This window comes from Crotalus tigris, unplaced genomic scaffold, assembly GCF_016545835.1.
Source record: "Crotalus tigris isolate CLP2741 ecotype Arizona unplaced genomic scaffold, ASM1654583v1 scf7180000017987.690289119674:8195010, whole genome shotgun sequence".
In the NCBI taxonomy this organism is placed as follows: domain Eukaryota; kingdom Metazoa; phylum Chordata; class Lepidosauria; order Squamata; family Viperidae; genus Crotalus; species Crotalus tigris.
Window position 1 is genome coordinate 6,570,424 of NW_024096758.1, and position 18,641 is coordinate 6,589,064.

An 18,641-nucleotide genomic window follows, 5' to 3' on the forward strand; every position below is an offset into this window, starting at 1 on the left:
TATATATATATATATATATATATAAATAGTATCAAGAATTATAACTGTGTAATGAGGGGGAAATTGGAAAAACGGGGGGGAAGAAAGGAAAATCAGGGAAAAAATACTGGATTGTGTAGTACTGAACAGATTTATATTGAAAACATTAATGTTAAATACATGAACCCAGACAACATGTTGTTTACTAAGCACCAAAGATTGTAATTCTAAAAAAATAAATAAAACATTTTTTAAAAAATATTTGGAAGTGTGTCCTCTTCTCTCTATCATGAGAGAACAAGCCTTCTACTAAAGCAAAATCCAGGGGCAAAATAAAATACAGAACACAGCAAAAGAGAACACTGCATGATTTACAACAATAACCTCTTTTGAACAGGCATATTTTTCCAATTATATCAAGAGAGCAGAATGCTATATAATTCCAGGTAAATTCATAGTTAAAAGGCATGAAAGTTATTACCAGAACACCAGAATACAGAATCAGAAACAGGATTAGAATTACAAAGTAACATCATCATGTACTGTATGAGCAAGGCAGATCACATTATAACAGAAGAAATAGCAATATAGGATGGGCCTAAGTCTAGAATTCTCATTAGTTTGGAGAAGACTGTGGTTCTTGCCTTTTGCTGGGCTTCCTCAGTATAATCTGTATGCAAGAGCAGATGCAGGAGCTGCTGGGTCACCCTACCTATGTCCCCTGTGGCAGAAAGAGCAATTCCCAAAGTCTTGTAGAGGAAGATCTGGAGGAGAGAAATGAAACAGCCGGAGGTTCTTTAAACATGGCCTACAGAAACCCAGATCCATCCAGAACCAATATCCCAAGTGTAGGCTTTAATTTTCAGAATTCTCAACAATGATCACAATAGTGGAGGATTTACAGTAGGTGAAATCTACATTTTGAAGAGTCTCTAGGTTGGGGAAGGCTGACATAGTGTATGAGTTAAAGGGTGGAATTTGGTTAGCCTTTTTATGAAGGACACCACCAATATTCTTTATCACACTGACTTTTTCTTTAGAGGAGTTGTGATAGACACCCATCTGCTTCATGAGCTCCTGCCCAAAGATTAGATTCCAGCCTTCTTCCTGGTTTCTCTGTAAGGATTTCTTCAGAAACTGTGGAGGCATCAGGAGAATGGAGGTCATTAGAGAGGGTCATCAGTGCCGTGGGAAACGTTCATGCTCACATCACTGGGGTTACCTCCAGTAGCTTCTGCTCCCAGGCTGCTGGTGGTAATGTGTACTTGCTGTGGCCTTTGGGGAGAGCATAGGAGACCAACATTATCCAGAGAATCAGGAGGAAATATTATTTTTAAAACCCTTTGGAAATGAGATGAATTTCCATAAAAATATGGGCACCAGAAGGATATCTAACTAAGCTACTGAAATGAACATGCCAACTACACATTAAAAAGCCATCACTTCCACAAATTCCAAACATGTTAGTGTTCGGTAAATCCTTGAAGTCTGGATGGATTGGATGTGCCTAACATTGTAGGTTTTTTTCCTCACATCCCTAGGGATGTTTGGACAGGTACAAGACCAAAATCATTTTGATTTCTCAATATTGGATTTTTGGCATGGACCCTTGGCTTCAGAAATAAACTTTCTTTTTCTTGAGCTCTCACATTCCTACATTGTAGAGATTTACAGCTGCCATAGATAGCTATTTATGATTAAGTCTGACATCCTGTGTTTATAAATGATGGCACAGGACAGGTGTTGGAATCTTACTTTCCAATCCATATATTGCTTAAACCAGCATCTTAGGTTTAATTGTGGCTAATTGAATTATCCAAACCTGAAGTAGGCCCCATTCTTGTTTAGCACAGTGTTTCTCAACCTTAGCCATTTTAAGATGTGACTTCAACTCCCAGAATTCCCCAGTCAGCATTGTTGGCTAGGATATTCAGTAACTTGAAGTCCACACATCTTAAAATGGCTAAGGTTGAGAAACACCTTGTTTTGTACATACTGTACTAAAATTCAGAACTAAGGTTAATTCTTTTATTTGCAGTAGTTGGAAATTCAGAGTTAGACAACCCATTCAGCCTTAGAAAAGTTGCACACCATGGCTAAAATTTTTTTATACAATTCTTCTTACTGTCACACTTGAGATATAAAAAGCTAGGACCTATATTCTGAGATTACTGTGTTGTACAAACTATGTTTTATTTAAATGAAATTTTCATCAACAAATGTACAGGTAGCCCTCAACTTATAATTTATTGACCATTCAAAGTTACAATAGCGCTGAAAAAAGTGACATGACCGTTTCCCCCCCCCCCAGACACAGCTGCATCCCCACGATCACAAGATTAAAATTCGGATACTTGACAACTGGTCCATATTTTTGAAGGTTGCAGTGTCCTGGGATCATGTGATCAGCTTTTGCAAACTTCTGGCCAGCAAAATCAAAGAGGAAGCTAGACTCAATTAACAACTGTGTTACTAACTTAGCAATTGCAATGATTCACTTAACAACTGGGGCACAAAAGGTCATAAAATGAGGCAAAATTCATTTAACAAATGTCTCAGTTAGCATCACAAATTTTGGGGTCAATTATGGTCGTAAGTCAAGGACTATAGTCAGGTATGGAATTTGCCTAAATGCAATAATGACTTTCAACTGGATAGAGAACTGTATATAGTACTTATGTTTGTTTGAATGTTTTTTTATACACTCCAGGACCCTGTTTTCTTAGGGTCTTGCATCATATGGGCATCTATACACATGTTCAAAGCAAACCAAATAAATTTCTCTTTCAGATCTCCCAACTAAACATTTGCAAGTCAGGAAGAGTATGGCTTAGAACTTGGTATGCAGTCCCATTGTGTGTCAAAATTGTCCACACATTAACTAAATGTTAGAAGGATACAGAAAATTGTAAATGACAAGGTATCTTTGGTTTCATTCATCTCACCTTCCAGGTAATGAGCCAGGAGGGGCACTTCGACCCACCAATGTTCACCCACATCCTTGTAGAATTCTGGGCGCAAGGCACTTAGCAAGAGAAGTGCTGCAGTTCCTCGGCCATCTCCTTCTAAAGGGCAAACTGCAAAGGCCTGCAAATTAGGATAATAAAAGGAACAACATGATTTTATATCCAAATTTTCAAAACCTTTCTCAATGCTGCCCTAATTATATTTCAGATTACTTTGAAAAGCAGTTAGAATTTCCAGCTAAGGCAAAATGTAACCCGCTATCTTCTGCTTTCAAGTTATGTATAATTGAGGGATTTCCTTCATAGATTCTTCTTCCCAACCTCTTTGCTGAGTTCATTACCATCCATCTGCCAGTAGGCTTTTCTATAGCCACATGAATGTGTTTTCTTTCTGTCCTTGAGATGTATAAAAATATGTGGACATAAATGTGGATGTAAAAAACAGCGACACAGCGACACTTCAACAATGAAACTGGTAATGTTACTTTCTTCACATATTATAATGCAAGTACTTTCAGGACAGCAAATGAAAGCCAGTTTGGCCTAGTCGTTAAGAAACTTGTAAGGGAAAAATACATTCAAGTTGTATTTTCACTTACCTATAGGAATATCAATCTCTTGGAAGACCCTTATTTGGTTTTCCATGAGGTCAATAATTCCATGTCCTTATCCCCTCTGCCTCCACAAAAAAGAAGAAATAGGTTGAAGAAGCTAGGTGTCTGGTCTCTCTCACAGTCAATAGAGAAGACGATAGAGAAGACAATAGAGAAGAATCCAGTAATTGGATAGCCTGGCAGACCAGCTGGACTGGCTGGAGTCCAGGAGATTGCCAACTTTTGAAGGTTTTTCCTCCGTGCACCTTCAAATATCTACACTGGAGATAATGTACTGGAATATAAATAGGAATGCTTTTTGTCAGTATAATCTAGGCATGGCCTTTCTGGCCATTGTTGGTTAGATTGTTATGAAAATTCCTCCTATGAGCCAATCTTGTCTGTCATTAGTCTATTTTAGGAAGAATTAGGGACCTGGGAAACTGATGGACTTCCTGCATCAAAGGGGACGAAATTCCTACAACAAGGCATGTGAAGTTGCAGGAAAAATAAACCTGGACTCTGCAGCTACATCACTTACTATAAGGCGAGCCATCAATCCTTGGGGAGTTGGTGAATCTACTGGGAGGTGGAGAGAGAAAGAGAGAGAGAGAAATGTGGATGAGGCAGACAAGTACAAAACTTCAGTAAATCATGAAGTGACGGAAACTGATTTCCTAGCTCTAATGACAATGTGGCATTTATCTACTTTTATCTAGACATCAACTGACAAATGGACAGGCTAATGGACAGCACTAGTTCATAATTTGATAGCCTGAGACATATTATGCTTCATAGCCAGGGAGATCTGCAAGGTTTTCCTGAATCTCTTAGAAAACTGCAGATGCCTGAGCTAGGTTGCTTCTACCATCTCTCCCTACAAGGAATGAAGGAGCCCAGCTGAGTGTTAGACCTGTAATACTCACCTGGCTCCAATGTAGCCTGTGTTGGAACAATCAACCTCAGTCGGTGTTCAGCCAGGAGCCGCAAGGCTTGGCACAGAGGTGTAGCCAAACTGGTGTAATGTGGCTGCATTAGATAGTTGAGCAACTTTTTCCATAATTCCTACCAGAAGGGAAAGAATAGTTAAACACAGTCTGCTTCTTCTCTAGCACTATCAAATCTCAATATATGTACAGTATGTCTGTCTGACCGTCTGTCCATCCTCACAGTATATCACTTATTCAATAAAAAGAACAATGCACATCATAAATGCTCAGATATTTATTTTACCTACTGTGAAGATGCTTTTTTTCTAATAAATAAAAGGTTTAAAGTGGCTAAAATGAAACTATGTTGTATCAGATTAAAAGAATCACTCAGTATGTCACTTCCTTCCTGACTTCCCTCTAAGCCAGACATGTCAAACTCACGACATCATGTGACATCCTGCAATATATCGGGACAGTTTTGCCATTGCTGGCAATGGGGTGGGTGCAGCTTCCATGTGATGCGTCCGGCCCACAGGCCGGCAGTTTGATACCCCTGCTCTAAGCTATTTGGTAGTGATGTCATCAGGACAGACTTGATTGGCTGGGGATTTCTGGGAGTTGAAGTCCATTTATCTTAAAGTTGCCAAGATTGAGAAACTCTGAACTAAAAGAAGCATGGATGGCTTTTTAAGTTTTCTGAAATGAACCTACACATATTATTCTCAGAAGATTTCCTTTTCCTTATACTAAGAGCATTTAATCCAGATTTTTACATGAGGTTTGTTATGTGTCCCATTCGATCTTTCCCTCTGTGCCAATTTTCCCCCTGCATTTTGTTTCATGTTCCCCCACAAGATGTCTCAATTTATATGGTAATACAAAAAAAAAGGAACAAAATGTCAAGGCAAATAAATATTATTTGTAGGAATGAATTTACATGAACACCACGTCATGAATGAAGCAAAAGCTAAGATAAATGATTGCAAAGAAATTAAACATAGCTAGCTTAGTCTTAAGGGGCTTCTGACCTGACTTGCACCTCTTCCTGAAGTTACAGCAAAATGAAGAAGATCCACACTGACTCTCTCTATGGCCTTCTCGTTTAAACCACCCAAAGGAAGACTCCATGTTGAGTATGTCTGAAAGAAAAAATGGGATATCCAGCCATACCAGGGTTTGCACATCCTGCTAGATCAGGGTTCCCCAAAGTAATTTTGTCAATAGCGATGGTGCTCAAGTAGTGCTCCAGTTGTTTTAGGATTGCACCCAAGGCACCTATTACCATTGGTATTAGCTTTGCTTATTATTATTCACAGTATTATTATTTAAATCAATATTCATTAAATTATTATTACATAATAAATATTTGGGGATTGATGAACAATCTGAAACTTCGTGAAGGGGTCAATGAGATGAAATGTTTGGGGTCTGCTGTGTTACATTAAATGGAGTTGGGTAGTTGGTAAAGACAGAAGGTTGTGGGAAGGTAGCCATTGCCAACATCTGAATACGGATATTACGTCAAGCTGGTGAGTTTTTGTGACGGACCCTAGTATGTTATGCAATAGCAACAGGCCTGTTTGTTAATCTCTATTTCAGACATGTCAAACACAAGGCCCGGGGGCCGGATGCGGCCCGCAAAGTGGTTTCATGTGGCCCGTGAAGCCATCCTGGAAACACTGAGTGAATGGCCCCCGCTGCCTTGGCCCTGGCCCAGGCCGGCCGGGAGCCAATGTACAATTTTGTGGTGGCCATCTATGCTGAAACGCATTCAGTCTTAGCTCCACAAAACCATCTGGAAACAGCAAGGAACCAGCCCCTGCCGCGTCGGCCCTGCCCCCTGGATGCATGCTGGGGAGGTGTCACCCTTTGAGAGGAATGAAGAAATGGACCATGCTTTGGTGCTTGCCCCGGTCCCGCCCCCTTCTGCCAGAGACCCTCAGATCTGTCCTACTCCTGCCCAGGCCCCCACAGGCACCCTTGACGTGAACGATGTAGAGCTGGCCATACCTACCCAGTAGGCCACACCCACTCCATCCACGGCCACCCAGTAAGCTGCACCCACCCTGGCCACACACCCCTGCTCCCCCGAGGGCAACCGCAATGATGCGGCCCTCAATGAAATTGAGTTTGACACCCCTGCTCTATTTCAAATTCTGAGTTTGGGTAAGGAAAGAATGTTGACCTCTCCCCTCTCCCCCCTGCTCCTCAGTCTTATTGCTGCTGCTGTTAAGAGAGAGAGAACAACCTGTCCAAAATATAAGGGGATGTCACTGGGCTCATCCACTTTATTCCCACCCCCAACATGCAATTTCAGATTAGTCTTACCAGCTGATGGGCTGATTTGGCCAGCTGCAGGGCAATATAATTCAAAGGCCATCCTTCAATTTTTTCCAAATAACCGACAGACAGCAGTTTTCTAATAGCCTCGAGTGTTGCAAGACAGACCTAGCAGCCAGAGATTTGATGGTAGGGGATGGCATTGAGAGGGAAAAAAAAATGCTACCTTGTCAGGGTGGAAGACATTCAGCCCTGTCCTCACTCCTGCAGCTATATTATTGCAGTTCTAATATCTTCCTGATAATATTCAAAAATCATAATGAAGAGACTGTTCAACAGCCTTTTCTCTTCCTATGTTGTTTAATCAATGATTTTATGCCATTCTTTGATGATTATAATATTTATAATATTTTCTAGGCATATTGTGATGCCCAATTGTATTATTTTTATCTGACAATTTTATTCATTTATTTATTTGTTAAATTTATTTGCTACCTATCTCATGATGGGGCTACTCTAGACATCTTACAACAATAAAAAGAAAGAAAAGAGGCTAAACAAAAGTAAAATAGAACAATACAATAACCAATGAAAAAGAAAACGAGAGTACATCAATATGATAACAAAAAGATGGATGGATGGAGAGCAGAGAGCAGAGAGCGGAGGTGGGGTGGGGAGGAGATGAAGTCTGCCATCAATCCAGCAGTCACCTCCATTGAGGAACTCCCCTGAATGTCCCCAGACCAACCAGCAGATTATTTTCTATCTCCACAAAAACATTTCATTCTATTTAATTTCATCTCATTATGTTCTCTTTGTTGCTGCTATTCCTTTCTCCCATATTCCACTGAGAAATAATGACAAAGTTTTTCACTAGAAAATTGCTATTGACACACATTAGATTTTAGAACTGCTGAGATACAAGTCTCTCACCAGGGTGCTATCATCAACCAGGACAGCCTTCACCACCTTTACACACAGCAGCCTCTTGTTCCATACCTCGGGCACTGAAAAAGATGGAGGCAAAGGAAAGCTTCTTAATACAAGATGTACAACTTGAAATCCCTGCCTGTTTGTGGCCCTTGAACTCTAGACCCTGAAAAGTAATTACTCAGTTCGGAAGGAAAGGCAGAGGGAGAAAATCATTAAATGCATAACTGGAGAATATATTACTGTAAGTCTGTTAATTCTAGTTAGATGCACAGAAGAATTAAACAAAACCAAATTCAATTCACTTCATAGTTGTGGGGAAAAATGCACGCACAGCAAACTGCCGTGCTTTCCCCCCCACAAACCTCATAACCTTTTGATACTCTTTGTCCCAATGAAGCAGCCAGAAGGTCATCCCCTTTTGACTTAATGCCTCACCTACCTAAACAGACAATATGCTTAGTTCCTTCTCCTATCTTTTCCTGTCTTTGTTAGTTCCTTCTGCTTTTATCTCCCTGTATTTGTTCTTACCTGGTCTTTGACCATGTAATGTGTTACTAGAAAATAGTTGCTTACATGAAGACATTTTCCAATGAAGAAACCTTTGTCAGCATCTAATGGTTAAGCTGGTGTATGTAACAAGTATATAAGAAGCAATAAACTCATGCCTGTGTCTTTTTCTTAGTGTCTTACACATAGTCTTGCCCAGGGTAATGTCAAGTGCCTACTATGATCTTCATCCTAGAACAGAATTTCCCAACCTCGGAGACTTTAAAACGTGAAGACTTCAACTCCCAGCATAGCTGGCTGGGGAATTCTGGGAGTTGTCAACTCCCAGCATAGCTGGCTGGGGAATTCTGGGAGTTGAAGTCCACATGTCTTAAAGTTGCTACAGTACACAGGACTATTTTAATCACAGGACCATGGGGATGTTGCAATAGTGATAAGTGCAAGGACTAGTTGTAAGTTTGTTTTTTTTTAATGCAGTTGTGACTTAGAACAGTCAATAAACGAATGGACTCGAGACTACCTGTCCTGAGCCTAACCACCTTCCTACCCCAATCCTTACATTGGGCTTCAACAATTTCAGACAGCAGCAACAGTACCACCACGCGCACATCTTCTTGGCTTTCTTCCTGCTTCCTCAGGAAAAACCGCAGTAGCTCTGAAGGATGTAAACGTGCTGAGTGGAAGCAAAAATATAACAGTTATATCATGGAGGTGGCTTTCTGCCATTTTTTTTCATTCAACCTCTGGATGTTTTAGGGGGAGTTGTGGTGATGAGATGGTGATGCCACAAAAAATCTGATCCAATCTTTTGGCTGTTGGGAGATTAGCAGACTTTTTTTTTTAAAAAAAGAGGTGCATTAAAACAACTGGAGGGTTAACATGCTTATTTTGTTTCTGATTCATAGGTTTAAAATCTGGGAGGAGGAGGAGGAGGAGGAATAATTTCCCAACTTTGCCTTAGAATACAGACTTACCAACTTGTGCCCAAGTTCACCTACCCTACTTCTCCACTCTTAAAACCTTAACTACTTCTCACAGACTAATCCTTCAGAGTGAGCTTGGGTCTTCAGGAATTATGCTAGCCTCAGAAGCCTTTGGTAGAGCCTACAGACCTCCCGCAGTGTTATCAAAATGTAATTTTTAATGCGGCAGGAATATTGTCGAATAAATGGGTAGAAGGAATCTTTCTAACATTACTTCATTTGAATTAAGTTTAAATAAACATCAAATAAGTGGCCTTGCTTGTACCTAGCTTTAGGAAGAGCTGTCTGATTTCAATAGAGTTGTGGCTCTGCCATTGAAGATGCTCCTTTTGCTCTCTGCTGCAGATCTAGAAAAAGGAGAGGTCAGAAGTCCCTGTTCTTGTGAACTGGGAGGACAGAACTCCTTTTGCCCTTCAGCTGCCTTGGTTAGCTAAAGATTGATGGGCTTAGGGCAGTGGTTCTCAAATAGTGGGGTGGCCCCCCAGGGGGGGTGCGAGGCTCCGTAAAGGGGGGCTCGTTTGACCTCAGCAAATACTGTTATATTGGACGCACGTGACACATGCAAAGGACCCGATTGGATAGACAGTCACGCGGGGGGGGGGGGCGCGAAATGTTTTCTTCTTCCTAGGGGGGGCATGACAGAAAATAATTGAGAACCACTGGCTTAGGGGAACATTGATGTTTTTTAGGAAGGCCCTCAAGACCTGGTTATGTCATCAGGCTTGGGGTTCCCGGAGTACTGATGAAATTTTAAGGTGGCTCCCTTATTGTGATTGATGCAATTGATATACTTACTCTGTGGTTTGTATTCTTTATTTTTAATATTTAATTTTAAGAAATGATTATTCATATTTTAATATTGACTGTTTTTACTATGACTGCTTTTACAGGTATTCCTCGACTTACAACCATTTGTTTAGTGATCATTTGAAGTTACAATGGCATTGAAAAAAGTGACTTATGACCGTTTTTCAAACTTATGACCATGCATCCCTATGGTCATGTGATCAAAATTCGGACATTTGGCAATTGGTATGTTTTTATGACGGTCGCAGTGTCCTGGGGTCATGTGATCATCTTTTGTAACCTTCTGCCAAGCAAAGTAAACGGGGAAGCTGGGTTCATTTAAGTGTTACTAAGTTAACAACTGCAATGATTCACTTAACAATTGTGGCAAGAAAGGTCATAAAATGGGACAAAACTCACTTAACAACTGTCTTGCTTAGCAATAGAAATTTTGGACTTTTGTGGTTATAAGTCAAGGACTATCTGTATATTATTGTTTTGTTTGATTGTGTACATGCCTAGGGTCACATTTGATGAGATGGTAGCTATATAAATGATAAAATGTAAATGTGTGTGTATATGTGTGCCTGCACTTGTGTGTGTATATTTGGCTTCTCTATCAATTTGTTCGGGGCAACAAATATTGTAGTAGCTGTCCACCCACACTGCTTGTGAGAAAAATCAATGGAATTGGGCAGGGAATAGAAATCAGTTGGAATGGAACATTCTTATTGCCTAGTTTAATATCAACCTTTCTTTATGAATATTCTTTACATTGCAGAACTGTTCTAAGTCTAACATTTTTCCAAAGAAATGAAACCTTGAATTAATGTGAACACTCCTGAAATTTCACTGGTAAATAAATAAATGGTGTGCATGGCTGTAACAAGAAAAATGTCACCCATCTACAAAATTACAATCTGTAATTTGTTATTCTTACCTGCAGGATGAGATTCTGTGCAAGGGGCCCCACATACATATTTGGGATTGGATTTTTGTTCACTAGAGAAGTTTCCAGAATCTGGCCCAGGATCTATAATAAATATCAAACTAATATATACTTTCTTTTCTTTTTTTCTTGTACTCCAAAGAAATTAGGATGAAGAAAGGAATGGGCAAGTGACAGCCAATTTAGCATCTTAGCTTGCTGACTCCTTCAAGGAATGACTGTCATCTGTATGGCAGGCAATGGGAGTCTCAAATCTCCTTACCTTAGAGATATAAAAAGCTTCAGTGCTGCTGCTGTCATACTGCAATGAGAGCAAAATGATGTCATCATAGATCTGAGTCTGGAATTCTGTCCTGGGAAGCAGGATGCTCAGCATGGGGCTTAAGGCCTTCAGAACTGCTAGTCTGACCTGCCAGGATGGATAGGATAGGAATGGTTAATGGTGATTGTTAATTCCCCCCCCCACACACACACACAATTTTTCTTCAAGTAAAATTAAATATGATCCAGAGTGTGCAGCAGCAGCCAAAAAGGCTAATACAATCCTTGGTTGCATAAAAAGAGGCATAGAATCAAAATCATGTGAAGTAATAGTACTACTTTATAAAGCCTTAGTAAGGTCAAACCTGGAATACTGTGTCCAGATTTGGTCACCACATTACAAAAAAGATGTTGAAACTTTGGAAAAAGTGCAAAGAAGAGCAAATAAGATGATTAAAGGTCTGGAGACTAAAACATATGAAGAACGGCTACAGGATTTGGGTTTGGCTAGTCTAGAGAAAAGAAGGACTAGGGGGTGACATGATAGCAGTATTCCAGTATTTGAGAGGTTGCCACAAAGAAGAGGGGTCAACTTATTTTCCAAAGTACCAGAGGGCAGAACAAGAAACAATAGATGGAAACTAATCAAGGAGACAAGTAACCTGGAACTGAGGAGAAACTTCCTCAATTTTCCTAATTGAAAGATAAAAAGGACAAGTATAGAAAGTGGAAAGAGGAGCACATAACTAAATCAGAATATCAACAAATAGCCCGAGCCTGCAAAGGTGAAGTGAGGAAAGCTAAGGCTCATAATGAACTAAGGCTTGCGACCAAAGTCAAAAATAACAAAAAAAAAGCTTCTTTCAACATGTAAAAAACAAGAAAAAAGTGAAGGAAATGACTGGTCCATTAGTGGGCGAAAGTGGCAAGAAGGTGACAAGCAATAGGGAGAAAGCAGAACTATTTAACTCGTTTTTTGCATCTGTCTTTATACAAAGGGAAAAAACAGACCAACCTATCAAAAACAGTGCCATAAAAAACAGAATAGAAACGCAAGTTAAGATAGGCAAGAAAATGATAAGTGAGCACCTGTCCAGCCTAGACAAATTCAAATCACCAGGACCAGATGGATTACACCCCAAGGTTCTCAAGGAACTGGCAGATGTGATCTCAGAACCACTGAACTATATTTTTCAAAGATCTTGGAGCACTGGGGAACTACCAGAGGATTGGAAAAGAGCTGAGGTAGTTCCCATCTTCAAAAAAGGAAAAAAATGGATCCAGGAAATTACAGACCTATCAGCCTGACCTCAATACCTGGGAAGATTCTGAAAAAGATAATCAAACAACAAATCAGCGAACACCTAGAGGCAAACAAAATCACTACTAAAAGCCAACATGGGTTTGTCAAAAACAATCATGCCAGACAAACCTTATTGCATTCTTTGACGAAGTGACAAAATTAGTGATCAGAGGAATGCTGTGGATATAATTTATTTGGACTTCAGTAAGGCATTTGATAAAGTAGATCACAACCTACTACTCGATAAGATAGAAAAATGTGGGTTAGACAGCATCACCACCAGATAGATCCGTAGCTGGCTGACTGGCCGTACTCAGCGTGTGGTCCTCAATGGAACTGCATGTACATGGAGGGAAATGTGTAGTGGAGTGCCCCAGGGTTCTGTTCTAGGCCCAGTGCTCTTCAACATCTTCATCAACGATTTGGACGAGGGAATAGATGGGGAACTCATCAAATCTGTGGATGACACCAAGCTGGCAGGAATAGCCAACACTCCAGAAGATAGGCTTAAGATACAGGAGGACCTGGACAGACTTGAACACTGGGTGCTATCTAACAAAATGAAATTCAATGGTGAAAAAAGTAAGGTTCTACATTTAGGCAAGAAAAACCAAATGTACAGGTATAGTATAGGGGGTACCTGGCTCAATAATAGTAACTGTGAAAGGGATCTCGGAGTCCTAGTGGACAATCATTTAAATATGAGCCAGCAGTGTGCTGCAGCTGCCAAAAAAACCAACTCAGTGCTGGGCTGCCTTAACAGAGGGATAGAATCAAGATCACGTGAAGTATTAATACCACTTTACAATGCCTTGGTAAGGCCACACTTGGAATACTGCATCCAGTTTTGGTCACCACGATGTAAAAAAGATGCTGAGACTCTAGAAAGAGTACAGAGAAGAGCAACAAAGATGATTAGGGACTGGAGGCTAAAACATATAAGGAACAGTTGCTGGAATTGGGTATGTCTAGTTTAACGAAGAGAAGGATGAGGGGGACATGATAGCAGTGTTCCAATATCTCAGGGGCTGCCACAAAGAAGAGGGAGTCAAGCTATTCTCCAAAGCGCCTGAAGGCAGGACAAGAAGCAACGGTGGAAACTAATCAAGGAGAGAAGCAACCTAGAACTAAGGAGAAACTTCCTGACAGTGAGAACAATTAATCAGTGGAACAACCTGCCTCCAGAAGCAGTGAATTCTCCAACACTGGAAGTTTTTAAGAAGAGACTGGACAGCCATTTGTCCGAAAGGGTGTAGGGTTTCCTGCCTGAGCAGGGGGTTGGACTCGATGACCTCCAAGGTCCCTTCCAACTTTATTATTACTATTATTATTGTTGTTATTGTTGTTATTGTTGTTGTTGTTATTATTATTATTATTATTATTATTATTATTATTATTCCTAACAGTGAGGACAATTAACCAGTGGAAGAGCTTGCCTTTAGAAGTTGTGCGTGCTTCATCACTGGACGTTTTTAAAAAGAGACTGAACAGTCACTTGTCTGAAATGGTATAGGGTCTCCTGTTTGGGTAAGGGGTTGGACTTAGAAGACCTCCAAGGTCCCTTCCAGCTCTATTCTGATTAATATGTCCCTTTGACATGAATACCATTCAGAGAGCTTTGCCACCTTGCCTTGCTATATAGAATTGAAAGCAGTTCTGGGACAGGGTCATGACCTTATCTGAGTTGACAACTTACCTTGGAGTGACTTCCAGGTAACCAGGTCCGAGTGATACATGCATAAAGTGGAAGAAGGTAGATGGCGAACTGCTGGACACTGATACGGGGATAGGAACTCCTTTCCCAGGTCCGAAGATAGATTTGAATTGCTTTGCATATCTGTTTCAGGGCTTGTATGTAGGGGAAACAGAGAAAGGTGAGGATTTTGGTGGAAGATAACTATTCTGCTTCTGCTAGAGCGCTACTCAGTGTGACCTATGGGGAAGCTCAACTAACTTCTCTTTCAAAGTCTTCAGAACTATTGCTAGTCCAGTTCTGAAAGCAGCAAAGACACTTCTGCTTGCAGGATCCGATTTGGGTCCATTTCTCCTTAGCCATAACTGGTTTGTTTGAATTTGGCTTAGCATATTTTATGAACAAATTGTTATTTGTCAATCATTCAATTCATATTTTCTGTTTTTCATTTCTTAGAGGCTTCATTCACACAATACACTTAAACAGATCAATTAAAATTCAAAGTGCTTGACTTGATTAGTTTAAACCTTGCAGTGAGGGGGTCTCTGTCTTCGTGTGATTCCCAGAACTGCCAGTCAAAGTGTTTGTAGGTTTGTGATGGGGAAATATGAATCAGCTCTGGAAGCTTCACCTGTGCAGAGGGCCCAGCGTCTTCTGGTATCCTCAATTCTACGTGTGACTGTCTGCATGGTGGTTAGGGTGATGCCAAAGAAGGGGACACAGTTGTACACTAAGGGGAGGAAAAGAGAGAAAGGAAGAGAGGGAGAGAGAGAGCTTGTCAAAAGAGACGTGTTGCTCTGCTCATCTTGGAAATCTGCAACTCTGAAATGGGAATTAATCAAGAAACAAAGAATGTTGAGTAGCTCTTTGGGAACAGTCATGAGCTACTTTTGACTTCTACATTACAGACTATTTCCGTATCAAGAGCAAAGTACTGAAGAGATTTTATTGTGCATAATAAAATCATAAGCACAATAAAATCCCTTCAATACAATTTTTAAAAGTCTAAATTATGTCCCTCTAAGACAAGAACTGGACATCCTGTGGGTCCTGATGTGTTTGGACTGAGGACAGTCATTCTCACTCACTTCAAGTTACAACCTACCATTCATGGCTGTGATCTTGCCCAAAGTGAGAAGAGTGAACTCATCAGGCTGGACAAAAGGCCTGAGGTGCCGCTGAAGCTCGTTCATGATGACATTGAAATGTTGACGAGCAAAACTAGCCAGTGCATTGCTGACAGCCATCTGCAGCTCTCGAGGCACCTCCTGTCGAAAAAAGAATAAAAAATTACATTATGTATTAAAACAATGCAGCTTATTTAAAGTAGCTTACACTGAAGATCTCACTTCATTTCATCTCCACAACAAATTTGTTAAATAGGCTGGGCTGAAGAAAGGTGATTAGCTCCAAATTTTCATGGCTCAGGATGAATTTGAAACAAGGCCTCCTGACTCCTAGTTTCAGACGCTTGCTGGGATGGCAGCAAATGAACAGCCAAAGGGAAATGAGCAGATATATAGATGGCTCTTGATTTTATCCAAAACTTAAGAACTAAACACTCTTACTAAACAAATAGCTTCTGCCAGCATCCACATATTCAGGAAAGGGAGCAAATTTATCATCACCTGTAAAAAGTCTTCACAGTGCAGGATAAACTGTAGAAAGGCAGCTTAATTCAGTCATGTTTGAATCCAAGAACACAAATATAATTATTTAGCAGACGTTCTGGACCATCTGAACAATGTTTTTACCTCTTTGCTCTGAATGATTGCTACACACTGCTAATATGGTTGGAAATTAAAGTATGTCAAAGAATTGCGCAGCAACTTTCCAAATGAAGTCAGAGACACTGACATAAACATGTAGTTTTATATAAATAAATATATTTAACATTTATATTTACAGCAGACAAGATTGTCAGGAACACAGAAACATCATGAGGTAAATCAAACAGGATACAGAGCACACAAAAGAAAATGGTGGTGGGGGGGGAGGAAAACTCCCCCTTTACACCCACAGCAACCAATCATAGTGTAGATTGCCTCATGCAGGAGCCAGCACTCTCCAACCAATCAATTACAACTGTGTCTTTTCTGGCCCATTGTACACTTTACTATTGTTGCCAAATGTAATAGCCCAACAAAGTAAATATTAAGTTCTGTGGGGTGGGGCGGAGAAGAACTTTTAGCTAGAATTGTTCTTGCTTACCAACAGAGATGCTCTCAGTTGCTTCAAGGCTGTAAAAACAAAGCTGCAGGCAGGCTCCACCTCCAGGCCTCGCTCCAGCATAGCCCGAAGGCTGCGGTAGATGGCCACCTTCTCCCAGATAGAGCCCTGCAGGTGGGAGAGAGATCGTTTCTGCATTGATATGGGACGAAGCCATGTTTCACTGTCAGAACAAATGGTCAGAACATAGCAAATTACAGGTTCAGAAGCTGGCATCTCTGTGATAAAAACGGGGGTCAGAATGGGGAAAGATGCTTTTCTACTGACCCTGCCGTGCTGTTTCTGAATAGACTAGGCTGCAGAAAGTTATAGGCCTTGGTGGAGCCCTGGCTTCACTGAACATAATCCAGAGTTGCAAAGAGCAATTTTCCATACCTTGTCCTGCTGAAGGATAGTCATGAGTGCTGGCATCACAACGGCTGGCTGGCTACGAGCTGCATGTATAATATGAAATACTAGTTCCTTCTGGTTTCTTTCTTCTGGGAATTGCAGCAATTGACGGATGGAGCAGAGATGTCCTGGGCAAAAGTCCCAAAATTAAGTAGGTAAAACAATAAACATGCCCTTGGTTTCATGGGGGAAGTGCTGGATGCAACTGGACTTCTTTGAATTTTTAAATATGTATTTTAATTAAAAAGTAAACTAAGATGATTAAGGGCTGGAGACAAAAACATATGAAAAACGGTTGCAGGAATTGGGTATGGCTAGTCCAGAGAAAAGAAGGACTGAGGAGACATGATAGCAGTGTTCCAGTATTTGAGGGGCTGCCACAAAGAGGAAGGGGTCAACTTATTTTCCAAAGCACCAGAAGGCAAGACAAGAAACAATGGATGGAAACTAATCAAGAAGAGAAGCAACCTGGAATTAAGGAGAAACTTCCTAACAATGAGAATAATTAACCAGTGGAACAGCTTGCCTTCAGAAGTTGTGGGTGCTTCATCACTGGAGGTTTTTAAGAAGAGACTGGACAGCCACCTATCTGAAGTGGTATAGGGTCTCCTGCTTGAACAGGGGGTTGGATTAGAAGACCTCCAAGGTCCCTTCCAGCTCTATTCTGATTGACATTTAATTAAAAATTGAATTGAAAATTGAAAATAAAAGGAAGAGTCAGTTATGAGTAGTGGTTAAGGAACTAGGTTAGAAACTGGGAGACTATGAGTTCTAGTTTTTCCTTAAGTACCAACCCAATTGGATGACTTTGGGCCGGTCATTAAGTAGCACGTAATGGCAAACCACTTCTGAAATCTTGCCAAGAAAACTGCAGGAACTAATTTAGGCAGTCACTAGGAATCAACACTGACTCACGCGTGCATACATGCACACACAGGAAATTGGTATGCAAAAAAATAAAAAATAAAAATCCAAAATATTCCAAAATGCTTCTAGACCACAGATTTGGTTCACAAATGTTAGAAAATAGAAAAGGCAGACAGCTGCAGCATAAGTATGCCCATTTGTGTAGAAAAAGGGCAAAAGCAAATAGGGGCAGGAAAGATCCTTTACATTTGATGTCCTGCTGCAATATTTAGTATTTATTGCATTTATTTACATTGTTCTGAACATGTAAATGTCTTACCTCCATTTGATGGTGCTCCCTCATCAGCCATATGCTCATACTGCTTCTGTTTCGTGTTTTCTGTCAATGGTGAAAAAAGCAGTGATTGTGGTTTGCATTTATCCTCCCCATCTCACTTCCCAGTCTTATGGTGATGAAATTATCTTTCTCTTGTAGAATAGGACAAGTGTTTATGACATCCCTGTCATTGTCTTAACACATGTGAACCAGACCATCATAACAAACAATAATGGCTTCTTTGTTGGGTATAGAATTGCGCATGCTGTTGCATTTTGACAACTTGGAATTAGCCTTGATCGTGATATATAAAGTAAGCCAAGCAGTAGTCTGAATAGGCTGCCATATCTCAAAGAATTAACTTTCAGAAATGGCAGATGACCCGGCAGAAAAATAGCATAGACCTCCCACCCACCTGATAAGGTTCTTGCAGGGGTCCCCCATCCAGCTCACTTTGTTCTGGGTTGAATGTTCAGATCTTGCCTTGATCATTCCCAAAGTCCTAAAGAGCAGCTGATGACTGAGATGGGCCAGGAACAGTGTGTCCCAGAGACAAGTTCCAGTTGACCTTGGTTAATGGAACAGCAACCTTCACAGAGCTCTGTGACATCACTGAAAACCCGGGGAGCCCTTGGCTCATTCATATGAACTAAGTCAAGCAAGAGAGTCCAGCA

At 40.6% G+C, this 18,641-nt stretch overlaps 1 protein-coding gene across 6 annotated transcripts; it reads right to left on the reverse strand.

The window, feature by feature from the left end:
* Window positions 1–141: 141 nt before the first annotated feature.
* On the reverse strand, window positions 142–18,641 carry LOC120309215 (maestro heat-like repeat-containing protein family member 2A). Of its 6 annotated transcripts, XM_039346221.1 has the most exons (21): window positions 18,383–18,641; window positions 17,971–18,030; window positions 16,770–16,912; window positions 16,485–16,502; window positions 16,377–16,436; window positions 15,271–15,433; window positions 14,797–14,895; window positions 14,169–14,320; window positions 11,171–11,317; window positions 10,900–10,992; window positions 9,439–9,520; window positions 8,750–8,863; window positions 7,684–7,757; window positions 6,799–6,918; window positions 5,499–5,609; window positions 4,465–4,603; window positions 4,080–4,120; window positions 2,925–3,066; window positions 1,202–1,254; window positions 1,009–1,116; window positions 142–743 (listed from the first exon to the last, which is right to left on the reverse strand). In XM_039346221.1, the coding sequence occupies exons 2-21, from the start codon at window positions 17,999–18,001 to the stop codon at window positions 540–542; spliced, it is 2,094 nt and encodes a 697-aa protein (XP_039202155.1). In that variant the 5' UTR covers window positions 18,002–18,030; window positions 18,383–18,641; the 3' UTR covers window positions 142–539. The 6 variants fall into 6 exon arrangements, with proteins under 6 accessions (XP_039202155.1, XP_039202154.1, XP_039202153.1 ...); XM_039346220.1 differs by having other exon boundaries at window positions 4,080–4,117; window positions 16,377–16,502; XM_039346219.1 differs by having other exon boundaries at window positions 16,377–16,502.

Bases quoted from the DNA above. Each gene is read 5' to 3' on its own strand.
- LOC120309215 (XM_039346219.1), bottom strand. From the start codon at position 18,001: ATGGCTGATGAGGGAGCACCATCAAATGGAG. The intron at 11,318-14,168 runs GTAAGTTGTCAA...CCATCCTGGCAG, and splicing joins TACCTGGAAGTCACTCCAAG to GTCAGACTAGCAGTTCTGAA. The intron at 4,604-5,498 runs GTCAGAAGCCCC...CCCTTCTGGTAG, and splicing joins CAGGAAGAGGTGCAAGTCAG to GAATTATGGAAAAAGTTGCT.